Genomic DNA, 17,135 nt, shown 5'->3' with positions numbered 1-17,135 from the left:
ACAACTCTTCGGAACACTCCCTGTGATAAATGCGGTAGAAGACACACAATGAAGCGCCGTCTCTACGCAACACCAAGTGATCCAGCCATTCACAGAGCAATGGGTCCCCGACAATTCGAGCTGCTCTGCGTTGATCTCTAATTGAAACAAGCTATAAGACCATGCAAAATAAACCATCATATAAACGAAATAAGAATCAGAGCTTGGTGAGGGAGTAGGGTGCCCCACAGCACTATTGGTTTTCCTGTATCTGAAAAATCCACTGCCGATATTGGAAAGTTAATAAATTACCGGATAATTCATTTTCTTCAACTTCTATCTCCACCATAACCTCCTGCTTTATATTCTGTTCAGTTTGGTGTTTATCTGAGCTCACATCGTCATCAGTATTAACTGAAATATTATTGACGTTGTCATATATACAAATATTTACATATACAAAGGAGATCGATACGCTTCCATACTTTCGTGGGCCCAGGTGATAAGAAGATGAATGTAGCACCATTTAAAAGACAACATTTAAATTATCCATAATTGAAAATTTTGCAAGATTTGTCAATCTAGGAGCTGAGTAATCGAAGATATAAAAATGAGGTTATGCCTTAAACTATACGTTGACAGCTACTACTATAGAGTATTATTATTATTATGTAATAAACCATATACGGTTTATTAAATGCCTAATTGCTAACGATTAGATTAGATGGGTACCAACCTTATTTTTTTTTTAGATAAAAAATACCGACCTATCTATGTATACCCATCTACTACTGTAACAACATTTTTTTGGCATTATAATATAAGACAATTGGTAATTAGATATAGTATAGCATACCTAAATTAAAAGATAGTTTTATTTGCTCAGATAACAATAAGAATAATATACTCATTAGCTCATACATGAACTGTAATACAGACTGCTAGAGACAACTAGGAATTCCATTGGGTAGGTAATTAACAAGTCGGTAACTCAACGAATACAACAAGAAACAAAGTGAGAATGACGAAGAAATGATCTGTCAGACTGTCATTGTCAAAGTGAAGTAAGTGTTGAGGAACATGGATTTCACAAGTATTGATTTTTTATGTAAATCGATTTATTGATAATAAAATAATTGCTCAGTTCTGTTTTTTCCTGAGGAAATAATATATTTTATTCAAAATAATATGGTCATTCGAACATAAACTATGCACCTAATTAATTTTATTGAAATAAAACAACTGGATCTTAATGTTATTTTAATCAATTAAATATTGATTCGATTACAATTTAATCGAATTTTCTTTACGTTAATGTTTTTTCGGTTTGTAGATTCGAAAATGAGCTAGTGTTTTGTATTTTACATCAGAAAAATATACCCTTTTTTTAAAAGTATATTTCAACTTGTTAATCATCAGGCCCAAAAGTCCCATTCTCCTTTATTCAAGCAAAACAAATCTCATAACTATATTTACAACAATATGATTACATTAAATTAAAATTATCATTATGGGGAAGCATACCAAGATTACTTAAATATACATATGTCAACTTATTTATTTTTAAAACAAAATAAGAATTATAAATTGTCACAACTTTTATTTTTCTTTTAGTTGACATTTAACATTATTTATGAGCATCCAACAGTCCTGGCATACTTGGTATGTGATTCGCTGTTTAAGTGATAAACTGTATCCATGCATATCATTTAACAAGTTGCTTATTGGTTGAGAACTAGCAATAAATAGTTAAGATTTAAAAATAGCATATACTGTACTGTAATATTATTCGTAGTACAAATAAAGTACACATTTTTAGGAACAATAAATATTACTTTACAATACAGTTGTTTCTGAAATTACCTGGGCTTTCCAGTTCTGTGTCCTCGTATTTATCAATAATCTCTTGTTTAAAATGATAATTTTCCATCTTGACAACCAATAATTTAATCTCCTGCACCTTCAATAAACTAATTTAAATTGGCAATAGGGACACCAAATATATTATTATCCACTTAACATAACTCATATAGTTACTTATCTTATTGGAGTTAACATTAGTCATTAATTTCTTTTACGTAGCAATCTTAAAAACAAACCAATTTAATTTTTAAGTAAATAAGTATTGATAATTCCCCGTGGATAATTCCCTAGAATATTTTATATTATTAGATCTATGACACTTTGAATTACGACTTTTCTTTCTTTCACTCATTATATCTTAGAGCCCGGAGATTTTGGCCCGCACGTCAAAAATATTTAAAAAGATTCATGAAAAATATTATTTACAAGCAAAATCAATAACGCTTATTTACAACTAAATATTATTGCTATAAATATACTATTCAGATAGTATGCCATACTGAAGTAATGCCATAATATGCTAATTTGAAGTAGTAGAAACTTTGTATCCATAGATTTTACTTCTGTCAAAATACTTAGTGTTGTACGAAAATGAATAAACATATCGATAAGTTAGTGAAAACTAGAACGTCGTGAGCTAAAATAATAAAATGGCCACTATTTTTCTTAGGTATAGTTTTATTTAAAAGGAAGGACAATATTTAACTCAATTCAAATAAATTCAAGACAGCATACTCGAATGGTGTGTGGCGCGTGTGGAAAGAAAATTTCCAAATCAATATAAGTACTATTGAAGTATTACTAATCTTGATAGTCTTATGATATTTTACAATGATGGCAAACATTCCCAGAATTCATGGTTTTCAATTCATTTTTTCCAATTCTATGACGTATTTCCTCTACTCCATGATATGATTAGGTTTATCTTCGACTCCACCACGACTCAACCTTATCGTCGGAACCTCAATATGTGCCAAATATTTTTTTTTTCTATATTTAAAAATGAACGGTTATTTAGATCAACTGGAATCTTAACATATTTGGTAATTAATAATTAGCTGTACCTGCGAGACAATTAAAACCATTAATTGGAATTCATCGTAGTCTCTCTTGTACACAATTACTACAACTATATTATTACACTTTGCTTACTTACACCCACGCATGATGCATGGAAAATAGCAATACTTGAATACAATTTATAAAGATAGAATTTATTTCAATAAAATTATATCGATATGTACAGGCATGCACTTGTTGTGAATCAAGATATTTTAATTGTTTATATTTATTATTCTAACATAAGTTACATCGATTAAACGTAAATGAACCATACGTCGTAATATTATGGTTAATATTATTATTTATGCATCTGACTGCAAAAAACAGGCGTATCGAACTTGGGTTGCGGCGCTGGGCACAAAGGATTCGAACTGCAAAGTTCTTAAGAGGAAATATAACCGTGCCTCCAGATTATTTAAGCGACAAATCATCCGTGCGAAGTCTAAGCACGTCGTCAAAATCGGCGAGCAGCTTTCCAGTTACCCAACCGGAACACGCAAGTTCTGGTCGTTGTCGAAAGCTGCTCTTGGGTTACCAAGTTGAAGTTATTCAACCAGCCGTCCATGCCACCGTTGCACATGAGGAATGACACCCTGCCCCATACGGCAAAAGAGAAAGCCGAGCTTCTGTGCGCTCTTTTCGCCTCCAACTCGACTCTTGACGACAACAAAAAAACACCGCCAACCATCCCGCGGTGTCAGAGTACAGTTGCCTGATATGCCTGAAGTACAGTTCAGACAGAGAACTGTTAGGCGAGCTCTGTTTTCGTTGGACGTCAGAAAGTCGAGCGGGCCGGATGGCATTTCTCCAATCGTGCTCAGAACGTGTGCCCCTGAGTTGACGCCGGTGCTAACGCGTTTATTCCGGCACTCTTATTCCAAAGGCGTAGTCCCTGACTCATGGAAGTTAGCCCTTGTCCATCCGTTCCAAAAAAGGAGACAGTTTGGATCTGGCGAACTACAGGCCTATTGCTATCACCTCCCTGCTCTCCAAAATCATGGAGAGCATAATTAGCCGCCAGCTTTTAGTATACCTAGAGAGTCACCAGTTGATCAACGACCGACAGTACGGCTTTCGCCATGGACGGTCGGCAGGTGATCTTCTGGTGTACCTAACAAATAGATGGGCGGCGGCTATTGAAAGCAAGGGGGAAGGCCTGGCAGTTAGTGTGGATATAGCGAAGGCCTTTGAGCGTGTATGGCTCAAGGCGCTCCTCTCAAAACTTCCATCATTTGGGCTTCCCGAGAGATTATGCAAGTGGAACTCCAGCTTCCTCACTGGGCGCAGCATACAAGTCGTTGTCGACGGTTTCCTAATCGGTCTTCGAATCCTAAGCCCGTGAACGCTGGAGTGCCCCAAGGCTGTGTGCTATCTCCCACGCTGTTTCTTCTGCATTTCAATGATATGTTGGACACCTACAACATACATTGCTATGCAGACGACAGCACTGGTGATACCGTATACACGTGCCATCTCGGGAAAAGGAGAAGGTCGAGAAATGGGGTAAATTGAACCTTGTCCAATTTAACCCCCAGACGACTCAAGTTTGCGCGTTTACCAAAATAAAAAAACACATTTGTAGTATCACCGCTCTTCGATAACACTTCCCTTAAAGCCTCGCCTAGTCGGAATACTGGATCTCGAAATCTCGAGCGATTGCCAATTCCGTGGCCATCTGGAGGGTAAAGCCAAATTGGCTTCGAAGAAGCTGGGCGTCATCAATAGAGCACGGCAATACTTCAGGCCTGCCCACATTCTAGCGGTCTACAAAGCGCAGGTCTGGCCACACACGGAGTATTGTTGTAATCTCTGGTCTGGCGCACCCCAGTATCAGTTCGATCCATTTGACCGCGTGCAACGCAGAGCAGCTCGAATTGTCGGGGACCCAGTGCTCTGTGAACGCCTGGATCACTTGGCGTTGCATAGAGACGTCGCTTCATTGTGTGTCTTATACCGCATTTATCACGGGGAGTGTTCCCAAGAGCTGTTTAACCTGATTCCTGCCGCCGAATTCCACCTTCGCACGACACGCCACAAGTTAGGCTATCATCCCCACCATTTGGATGTGTGGCGGTCCTCCACAGTGCGGTTTTCAAGAAGCTTTCTTCCACGTACTACAAAGCTGTGGAATAAGCTTCCTTGTGCGGTGTTTCCGGGACGATACGACATGGGTACCTTCAAAAAAAGTACGTACACCTTAGTTAAAGGCCGGCAACGCTCTTGTGATTCCTCTGGTGTTGCAAGAGAATGTGGGCGGCGGTGATCACTTAACACCAGGTGACCCGTACGCTCGTTTGTCCTCCTATTCCATGAAAAAAAAACGAATAGGGCTAGATTTCATGGCTCCCAATATTATGCGTAAGCATTTACAATTTCTCATTTACAGCAAAATTAACAAGTGTTTTTTTTTAAGTTGGTCTTGATCGAAATTTTATATAAGTATTATCGTTAGTAATATTGTTTATTGTTGAAAAAATTTTTAAACGCTTTCGTTATGTCGTACTTTTTTGGAAATAAAAAAAACTCATAAAGGCTGTGTTAAAAAATAAATAAAAGTATTGATGAAGGTACAAACATTGACTATTTTTTTTATATTCCACATTAAAAAAGATATATATATATATAATTTCATTTAATAATTCGAAAGTATGAACAAATTAATATACCACTTTATTTATACATCAGTGAGGTGGCTAACTCTATGAATATTTTTTCTCAACACTGAACTCAGCGCACTCTGTTGGTGCATTTGAAAACTAATTTACGTTCCAATTAAGCATCAACACAATTAGGCATTGAGCGCCACTGAGTCGCTTTATGTTTGTAATAATTGGAAAGCTACCTTAGTTTTCTTTTTTTGTCGATCTGTTACATACTCATTGTATATGACAGTGAGACCTTTGCTGTCATGTCAGCATCCAATATAGTTTTCAATAGAAATCAGAGTGGTTCTCAAAGAGAATGTGAACACTACGTACTACGTTTGGTGGTTCTGACTTCTGAGTCAGTTCATTTCCATGAGCCACGGAAATTACATTTTGTTACACCCTAATAGGTATATTATACTACATGCGTAAGCTATCACGCAGTATACTGTGTATGCTAGCTACACACAAGTGTGTATACACACACACACAACTAAAAAGTGAAAGGTGCGCGAGAAATGATGCGCACCAAAAACGTTACTAACCTATTTGATGAGTAGGTTTTACTCTCCATATTTTTCTCATACCGGGCGCCTTATATGAAAATCGATACTTAAGGAGTAAACTCCAATAAATATAACTACCATTACACGAGTTTTTACAAATATACATACGCCAAGTAAAGCATCGTTTCTTTAAAATAAACTGAAAATTTTTAAAAATATAGGAGATAAATAGGTAAGTAGTTGTCAGAAGGAGATAAAATTATACCAAATAAAAAAGGATTCTGTACTGAAGTGATCAGTTAATTATAAACCTTATTAGAATTTATCACATATATACAATGTTAAGTGCAGTGTATATTAATAAGTCCATACTGTAAATAGTTGGCTTCCATTCTTTGGAAAAGGGGTAGAATGACGTGTAGTGTATGTATTAACGTACAATAAACTCTAAATAATAATAAAACAAGTTCAAATAACCATTTAATTCCACAATAATAAAACTCTTTAGCTATATACAAGATTCTGAAATACTCCTACTCCATAAACTAAATCCACTAATTTAAATATAGGAAATATGCAAAACTATCTCAATACAAATAACAATTATTAGGCTCAGCGCCGAATTCTTATCTAAATGACACTTCGTGAAGCTAAAGTGATAATTTTTTCCTCTAAAACTAAAAAAAAACTTTATTTTATCGACATTAAAACGCCCCACCACTACGGTTCCCATACAGTTTCCAGCGAGACCGGGTGCACAATTGCCAATACCATTCCCACATTTAAATAATAAGTCTAAAATTAAAAGCAGTGCACAAATATTTATTTAATTCGAGAAATTAATCATTTAAATATAATTAGAATTTATGTGCACCCAGACCGATATAAATAGTATCTACCCATGAAAAAATATAACAAAATTAAAAACAAAACCTAGCGTCTTGCCAAAACATCAATTAACTTTAATCCCCGCACGTTGACTATGCGATAGGCCACGGACGAGTAAAAAAAAGACTCCGTGTCACCTTACATAACAGTGAAGCACCAAAACAAGCCGGTAATTGTGTAAATACCTATGTATGGGGCTATCCCCACGCAGACACTTACACTAATACAAGCCGATCGGCCGCCATTATTAGATTTGTCATCGTGTGACAGATCAGTTTGCGTCGCCATAAAATATTTTAAAAATGCCGTTGTGCGTTGTGAAAAAGTGTAAATCCAATACTATTAAAGTATTTGTGGCCATGTATGATTATTTAAGGGAGAAAAAATTGTGTAACTGGAATACCCCGTAACCGCACACACACTAGCATAAAGGTGCTTCACTTGTTAATATCACGACGCGGAGTCCTTCTTTTTTTACTCGTCCGTGGCGATAGGCATAGAATAAAAAATTTGCTTCTATGTATAATGACGTCACGCAATATGACGCGCGGGGTTACATACTTGTGCTTAAAGTTAAGAATTATTATGAATATAAATTACAGCTATTTGATGTCACATTAATATAGTTACATAGTAGTGAGTTAATACTTAGGCATTCATAATTTAACTAAAATTATAAACGGAAGAAACACAATTTGATAGGTATATTGAGGTAAAACCTCTTTATACTCGACTTGAGGGTACATCAGAAAGTCAATTGAAACATATAAATTAAACGTGAAAAAAAAATTTTTTTTGATAATTTCCAAGTGTATTTGTTTATATAATACGATAAATATATATTTTAAGAAATTTTCTGACATTTCACATGCGTTAATTTGTTTTTGGTTTCTTCGTCCATTATTAGGATAGTCAAAGGGTTCGAGCCCATACAGCCAAATACAATAATTCAATAAAAACATCTTAATGATATGTGCTAACAATAATCTAAACTTCAATTCTCATTTTTTTTTGAGGAGTGAGAATTTTAAAATATGCAAGTAATGATTTATAAATAGAATATAAAATGAAAATAATAATCAGTTTAATGAAATGGCGGAATCCCAGGAACATTATAATCTTTCATCAATAAATAAGAATAAAAGAGAAAATCAAGAACCTGATAATGACTTGACATGTAAAAAGTGTTCATTTGCCAATGAATAATATCAACATAACATTATATCATTATTTGTAAAACATATAAAATCTCACTTGTTAAAATAATATATTATTAATTTTTTTCATGGAGAGATAATGCCAACTTTCCTCAAAAGTAGAGGTTATATCGTCAGCGTTTCCGAAAAAAAAATAGCAGTACAATCTAACAATGCTTCTAGCTCTTCGGCAAAACGTGAGAGCATAGTAACACGGTTTTAATAAACGTATATTTAATGTAATATTTTTATGTATCTGTTAATTATTCCTAAAGTTAATTATTATTATAATTAAGGTTTACTTCAATCGTGCGTAAAAATTACACGCACACACTTTTTTGTGTGCAAACTTACGTAATTGTGCTCTAGTTTTAATAAAGATGTTATATACCATAACTCGCAGAAGTAATTAAGTTACATTTCTATTAAATTTTATCTAACCAGTGATCGGAGAAGTGTCCTTTTTGCTAATCGGTAACTATTGATCTATGCACTATATATATTTACAATAACAATTAAAATCTTAAAACGATTTTTGCACGTCCGAAATACTATAGTTTAATTCAACAGAGACGGTTTGACCCTGATGATTATGATGCAATATTAAATGAGCCTGTAATTTGTACTAAAACAGCGCCTCTAGCGGTCACTTGTGCAACAAATCTTCGTATACAACTTTTGTGTGATAGCCAAAACCGTGATAAAAGTACTAAAGTATTCAATTACTTTGAGATAACTATACTATTTTAACCAACTATGAACCCAGAACTACCTCTGTACGCTGAGAGTTGATGATAATAAAATAAAATTAGGGGTAGCATTACATATAACGGCCCGCTTTGCGCTTGACAACACCTGCGCCCCTCGTACCACTGTACTCAATACAGATTGCGACAGTAAAGCGACAATCGTCAACTCTCCCCGAACAGATTGTAGAAACGTGTGAAAAGGAAGTGTTTTTTTTTAAACTTAGCGTAAGAAGTTTTATTATATATATATATATATATATATATATATATATATATATATATATATATATATATATATATGTCTATGATTATTATATATACATATAATCTATTCGCTCCATCTCGGATCTTGAGCGCTTTACAAATATTGCACGGTTGTTTATTTTACTTTTAAAAGCATTTAATTCTGTCACATTATTGTTGTTATTTTTATGACGTATCTATTGTTCATATTCTATCTACGATAGTACCATATTACTTTTTTAAGATATATCAATTGCCAGACTCGGAGCGGTTAGAAAGTGACAGTGACAACTGACATACACACTACCGCCATATTTAAATCGTTTCAAATGTCGCCTTCATTCATTTGTGTGTTTTAAAATATTTTCTCGGTGTATCTTAGTGGAGTTTTGGGTCTTTTATCCTCAAATCGAAGCTGATCTTGCTAGACCCGGTGTACAAAGTCATGGCCCAGAGCCGATAGCTTATGAAACAACTCTTTGTACAACATTTTGCATCTATTTATACATCAAGGTTGTAACTATTGCTGCTAGACAACCGATGAAATCATTTCAGGTTTATTACTCTAGTGTGCGTTACGAGCTACGCCATACACTCGCGATTTGTATATCACTTGGTGTTAGAGTGCGTGCTCAAATAAGAGGTTGACAGCCAACGTCATTTTTTTCGACGTTTACACAGCTGTCACTATCTATTTAGGCGTTATAAATGATCTATGGTTTGTACCATTTGTGAATAATTGCTTGGACTCGAGCAATAAAAATATACATACCACCATTAAAATATAAACCTACCCACAATGCATGTTTTAGTTGCGTGAAAATAAAAATAAAATACTTTAACTATACTAAATTTAGCCTAATTAATATTCGCATTTCACACTATAATATTGTATTTATTTCAAATAAATATAGTTTTAAAAATTAATATTTGAATATTTTTGTTTATAGAAAGATCATTTGCAACTTGCAGATGAAATAAATTCATTAATCATATCAATAACGATCGTACGATCATAGTATAATAATACTCTCCGCCTGGTATTCTCTTTCCACGATGGCCCTTAGACCACAAGACTACGTCAATAAGTGCTACCATTGACATTTGACAGTTATCATTGAGTCAATGAAAATTAAATACATTAAAAATATAATAAATTAAACATTTTAATTTATTTATTTATTAAATAACTGCTTAAGTTAAAAAACAAATTTTGCTCGGGTAATTCAATCACACACAGTGGCAACACATCGCATTGACAAGTGACATAGTGACAGCTCGCCTGTTGTGTCGCTCACATCTATAGCGTTGTTTCACTCAAAAATAGTTTGAGATCTGCATCGCAACTGATGACGTATTCTCAGGCGTGACACGTGACCCAGCTGTCAAGGGAAGAGAATACCTGGCGGAGTACATTAATATACCATAACCTTAATCAAATATGTACTGGTTTACAGGTAAAGGATTTAAAAACGGCAAAAAATATAAGGGCAAAAAATATGCGTCCCTATTGGTGTTTTGTAAGGTTCAGCCAAAATAAATTGTCGTTTGGTCAATATTTAAAGAATGATTAATATTATCGCCAAAAATTGACCTCATATCGAGGACATAACATTAATAAAATTTGTAACTAAAATTTATGGACGATGCGGTACTCGAAACGGCGTCTCTCGGGTTCATTCCGTCCGCGTACTCTTACCAACTGTGAACTGAGCTTCCCCGAGGCGCATAATTTTATATTTCCCAGTATGGTAGTGGAAGGGCTATTGATAATTATCCTTCGCTGTATAGGTTATGTACTGGTCTGCGTATTTGTTTACAATTCCGGAAAAGCTAATATTTCATAAATTCAAGGAATTCTTCCTTAGGCCAGTCTATATATTCTTATATAGTCTTAGGTACCTACTTGAAAACTTTTGACTTGCAAATTTTAAATGTTATGCTGTTATAAAAGATCTTTCATTATCTTTTTGCCAAATTTTTTTTTCCAACATATGCGTCAGTCACTAGAAAACTAATTACAGCCGTACTGAATCAGGTTAAATTTTTAAAGAAATTATAACAAAAAACTTAAATTTACTGATATATATGACATGTGTCAAAGAAATGTTAGTCGCCATTCGAAGTTGTATTTTGGTGCTGTATTTTAATGCGTATGAATAAATCCATATATAAAACGCAATGTTTCATTTGAATACAGTTAAGAATAAATTATCATAATAAAATATACAATACGCAAAGATCTAGCCAAACGCCCATAGATTTCTTAAACATAGAACAAATTCTACTTCAATATTCAAATAATCGTTCTCTGCAGTCATTCAAAAAACTGCACGCCACAAACAAACTATAGAGTAATATTCACTCAAATGAAGCATTAGTAATTTATAACTACCCTCAAATTTAGAAACATTATTTAAAGTTGATTAACATGCTATTCTTTAAAGAGCTGAGCTATAAAATGCATTCAAAACAAATTCTCATACTCAAAATTATAATTTTGACTCTCTCTCTCTCTCTCTCTCATTGCTGGTCTGGTTCATTTAAGGTATCAAGTTCGAAACACTTGACTAGCGTGCAGTGCGGAGCACCTCCCGCGGTATTCGTGTGCCTTAACAAAAGCTGTGTACCCACATAATTCCCGCGCATTGACACGGGGAACTCTTAGTGACTTCAAGTACAGGCAACAACTTCGAAAATTATCAATGAAAAGTAACATTTGTTTACTTTGACGTACAATTAACAAGCTAGACTCACAATCACGCTCAAATATGCCTGGAGCAAAAATCTGTCTACGCGTCTATTAGGAAGTTTTCGTTCAGTTGTGTTTCGACCGCACTTTGGATACAACGCCACGCAAGACAGTGTTCAGTGATAACCTATCCTAATACCAGCATATGCAAACTAAAAAAACGATGGTGTCGTATTTCAGATAGGTGGCAAATAAATTTTTGCATACTATCTTAATAGCAGATGTAAATACAAAATGTATATAATGGCATTAAGTTTTTGAATGCGTCCCATAACCTTTGCATACTCAAAGACATAATTTTATTAACTACAAAAAGTGCAACTACCCCCATATAAGAAATAAAATTACTCCGAGTCAGACTCGCTAGATGACTCACTCTCTTCCGTAGAAGTGACGGGTTCACACTTCACAAACTCAATCTCTTTTCTGGACTTCCTTGGCCGCCGGGGCTTCTTGGGTTTCTGTGCTTTCTGCCCTTCATCCATCACAGTTTTCACCATTTGGGAGATACGCTTCAGATGCTGCTGTTCATGTCTCTGCAAGTGATTGTTCAAATATCTGCGGATCTTGAATTTCTTTCCGCATTGGTCGCACTCGTGTTGACTGCTCTCGTTCAGGTCCACATGAACAGAGTTATTATGGCGTTTCAAGTAATGCGCGTGCGCAAATTCTTTATCGCATTTTTCACAGCGAATCTTGGGCTTATCGGGATGAACAATCTTCTTGTGCTTCTTCAAACGGATGGCTGAATGAAAGAATTTATCGCACAAATCGCATTTCACTTTCGTGTCCAATGACGAATGTACCTGCATATGTTCCTTCAAATACTGGTCATTCTTGAATTCTTTCAAGCATTCGGGGCACTGGACTTTGGACTCCAGTGGTGGGTGGATGTTCAGGATATGACGTTTCATATGATGTCGCGACTTGAATGTCATCGAGCAAAACACGCACGGATGACGCTCAACTTGAGAATGTTGGAAGTGCAAATGGCGATTCAGATTGAGAAGACTTTTGTACATCTTCTCACAGATATGACACTTGTATTTCTCCTTATCCGGACGATGGACAGCTTCAATATGGTACCTCAACTTGTATGGAACGCTAAACTCTTTTCCGCATTCCTGGCACTTTATTTCCGGCAAAGTATTAGGGTGGACCCTCTTAACATGCATATGAAGAGCTCGACGAGTGCGGAACTCTTGCAGACAAAACTGGCAGAAACACTTTTCCGACTCCGAATAATGTTTATTCATTCTATGCATATATAAATAGTGTTTATTCTTGAATGACTTGTCGCAGATATCGCACAGTACTGCTGAATCTTCTGTAGAATGTACCCTGGTTGTATGCAGGTATAAGTTCTGGTAGTTTTTGAACTCTTTATTGCATTTATCGCAGATGTAGCGTTTGTTTTGCTTCGGGAACATCACTGGTTTCCAGGTGGCCAGAACTGATTCGTACATGGCTCTTTGCTCATCTGTCAATTGTGAGCTGTTCACGCTAATGAATCTGATGGGTTTCCCCGGCTCACTTTGGAGTTTCGGCTCTTGGTTGGATGTTTCTCCTTCCATTTTGGGTAGAGCGTAGTCTTGCGGTTCCATGGTGGACGCGAAGCTCTGTGGATCCATAGGGTTGGCGAAGTGCTGTTCTTCCAGTTTCAGATCAGAATATGGGACGTCGTACTTCGGGTCGTATGACGTCCCCTGCATCTGGTGATACATTTGCATCTGGTCCTCCATCTGAAATAGGTTTTTGAAGCTTTTGTTAGTTTTTAGACGAAAAGACCAGGAAACAGATTGGCACTAGTCCCACAGCGACTAACTACCATATATTTTCTCGCTCATGAAACATAATCATTCATCATAATCCCGTGTGAATAAAACAGAAACCCATAGTAACGGATGACTCTTTGCACTAGTTAGTAGCAACGACAAGAGCTATCAAAATAGTATAACACAACATTTACTGCTAAATGAGGAATTGCGCAAGGCTCCCATCTGGGTACCATACTGTTGTTAGTTTTCATTAATAATATTACCACTTGCAACAACACAGTAAGTTTTTATGATAATGTTGACGATGTTGAGGTTTATAAAACAAAAACTCATACGACGTAATCCTCCTTGAAGAAGATTTAAACGCAGTTTGTGATTGGGAAGCCCCAAAATTTATTGTTTTTTATTTTTTATATTTTTATGTGAAAATCTTAATGTGGTTCACAGAATACATCTACTTACTAAGTTTTAACAGAATAGTTCTCATAGTTTCGGAAAAAAATGGCTGTGAATTACGGATGGACAGACAGCTAGACATGCCGAAACTATAAGGGTTCCGTTTTTTGCCATTTGGCTACGGAACCCTAAAATGCAAGCACATAATATATCAATAATTATTGATGTTGTGTGACATAAAATCTGTTCTACATCAGGATTCAATATGAACTACTATTATATATCAACACACACAATAGCTGTGAATTAACATTCCCTCTCTGGAAAACTCTCAGACCTTGAGATCGGCGTGATTTTGGCGCTCGCACAGCGTTCTGTCAATGCATTTGATGATTATTTAAGTCAAAAGAAAACTGATCTGAAAGCTATTTAAAGAAGCTATAAGAATATGTAAAATAAACCATTTTATAAACAATTTACAGGTCAGAACTTGGTGAGGGAATAGTATGCACTCTCAATTTTGGTGTATCTGAAAAATCTGAATACTCTGGGACATTGCCGATTTCGGTAGGTTAAGACGATATAATCACATTATCAAATGAAAATCCACAAAACAGTATATATTAGACAGTGGAATCTTGATAACTTGAAATATCAAGATGAATGATAGTTATTTGCAAATAATGAGTTTTCAAGTTAGAAAAGTAAGAATTTATTGAATTTAAGAGTTAAAGTGACATGAAGGAGATGGAAATTTGCGGGCCAAAATGTAATAAGTTGTGATATGATGTTAAAAAGATGTCATATTTTTTTATCTTACAATATCAAAAATCAGCTTGATTCTCAATCTGTGCCAATTTTTCAAGTTCACAATTCTCATTCACAATGGCAAAGATTTGTCATTCAGTCACGAATAACTAAACATCATTATTTGAAAACTCTGTACAAATATAATTGAACACAGATTTACGGTAATTTCAATGTGACTTAAAAAATTACACTAGGCGTTTGCCATAGTATGGTTACAAGTTATTCTTCACGACATATAATAAACATTAGTGTTTAAAGAACATCTTTTGCACCAACTCAACTGTCAGTTAACACATTAAGTGCTCTTTACTACGAGTTACGAGTGGGGTGGGGCCATAGTAGCGGTGCCGCTTACACGGATCCGAGCAAGCGTCCCGATAAATTTGTAGTAGTCAGTAAATTGCCAGAGGTTGAGGCGAGTCAATGTTGTTTTGTGCTGCACTTACGAAAACGAGTATACATTTATCCAAATTTTCAAACATTTGCACCAAAAAATGTAATCAAAATTCGCCTTAAGTAGGTTCCCAGCTATTATTATTATTAATTTTGTTGGCATTAAATGTATTAAAAATGTATCATAACCTTATTTTTAATGAAACTAATAACTCGCCTCTCACATTGTCAAAACTTTAAATTTTCAGCGAGGGACTGACAAGTCTCAATTTATTAATGCACATCAATTTCATCTCATTACATTTGGGCCCAAGCAAGGAATATATAATAGTAGAAGTATGGAAGACTCACTCCGCAAAATCAATTAAAGAAATAGGGACTCTTGCAGTCATACAATAAGGTGTGATTCAGATCGCAGCGCTACTAAGCTACATTTTTATTCACTTATAAGTTGCCTCTCTTTCTATCGCGTGACACTTACCTCTTCTGACGACATTAGGGTTGACTTCTTTACCTAAAACTGTACCTACCTAGTATAAGGTCATCTTATAAAAATAGCTCAGTTTTTTCTATGATATGAATAGATATGTAATCGTAATTCTAAAGCAATATTATTTCATTGTCAAACCTATATAAGCTGCAGATAGTAATCTAATATATAAAATCCTCATGTCGCGGTGTTTGTAGTTAAACTCCTTCGAAGCGGCTTGACCGATTCTCATGAAATTTTGAGTGCATATTGGGTAGGTCTGAGAATCAGACAACATCTATTTTTCATCCCCCTAAATGTCAGGGGTGGTTCACGCCAAATTTTTTTGACATTTTTTTTTTTAATTTAAAAATACATACAACTTCAAATTTTCACCCATCTAAGATCAACAGTTACTTTTGTATCGCGATTTTAATATCGGCAATACAACGTTTGCTGGGTCAGCTAGTTTCATTATAATACTAATCACTTTAATCAAAATCAGTTTATTCACGTAGGTCACGGAAATGACACTAAAAAAAAATATATATTTTTCTTATTGAATCTACCGCTACTTCGTAAAGGGTTGAGCTAATGAGAAGAAGTAGCAAGAAACTCATCGCCACTCTTTTATATCAAGATTTACAGATCATTTCAATTTCAATATAATATGTAAAATGATGCAACAAACACACTCAAACGTCAAATAGTCAATGTCTTACAAGAGTAAGTCAAAAAAGTAAATGTAAATTAATACAAAAGTTATTGAGTACAGTAGCTGCATCATCCACATACACCACAAATAAATAAAGGTATTCTGTGAGCATTTTATAAGCGATTATAAATAAATAAGTATGTATATATAGACGACCTGTATAGCCGAGTGGTTAGCGATCCTACCTATTAAGCTAGAGGTCCCGGGTTCGAATCCCGGTAGGTGCAAGCATTTATATGATGAATATGGATATTTGTTTCCGAGTCATGGATGTTTAAATGTATTTTGTATGTTTATATGAATTTATGTATGTTTAAGTAAGTTTATTGTATTAAATATATAATTGTCTTGTAAACCATAACACAGGCTATATATGCTTAACTTGGGGCAAGATGTGTAAAAAGTGTGTCAATATTATTATATATATATATCTATAGTGGACACCTCACATACTTAATATTTCAATATACACGGGGAGTGAGACAAGCCTGGCCCAAGTTAGTATGTAATCATCTCCATCTCCATAGATTGAGCTTTCTTTAAGCCAATTTATATATTATGCCTTATGCATTAATATATATTACTAGCTGACTCGACAGACGTTGTTCTGTACATAATAAATAAAATACTGTTTTTTTTATGTATTATCAATAATATTTCATAACATCAAGAATAATTTCCCAAAATATGC

General features: G+C 34.9%; 1 protein-coding gene across 1 annotated transcript; it reads right to left on the bottom strand.

Moving 5' to 3' along the window:
- Positions 1 to 6,522: 6,522 nt before the first annotated feature.
- LOC126975244 (zinc finger protein 567-like) lies at positions 6,523 to 13,669 on the bottom strand. Its single transcript, XM_050823052.1, has one exon. It carries the CDS (start codon positions 13,623 to 13,625, stop codon positions 12,228 to 12,230), a length of 1,398 nt encoding a protein of 465 aa, XP_050679009.1. The 5' UTR covers positions 13,626 to 13,669; the 3' UTR covers positions 6,523 to 12,227.
- Positions 13,670 to 17,135: the final 3,466 nt, after the last annotated feature.

Source organism: Leptidea sinapis, chromosome 2, assembly GCF_905404315.1.
Source record: "Leptidea sinapis chromosome 2, ilLepSina1.1, whole genome shotgun sequence".
NCBI classification, from domain to species: Eukaryota; Metazoa; Arthropoda; class Insecta; order Lepidoptera; family Pieridae; genus Leptidea; species Leptidea sinapis.
The sequence above is the reverse complement of the archived record's forward strand: the minus strand, read 5'-3'. Positions and strand labels throughout refer to the sequence as shown.

Excerpts from the sequence above, each read along its gene's own strand:
- LOC126975244 (XM_050823052.1), bottom strand. The coding sequence starts at position 13,625 with ATGGAGGACCAGATGCAAATGTATCACCAGATGCAGGGGACGTCATAC.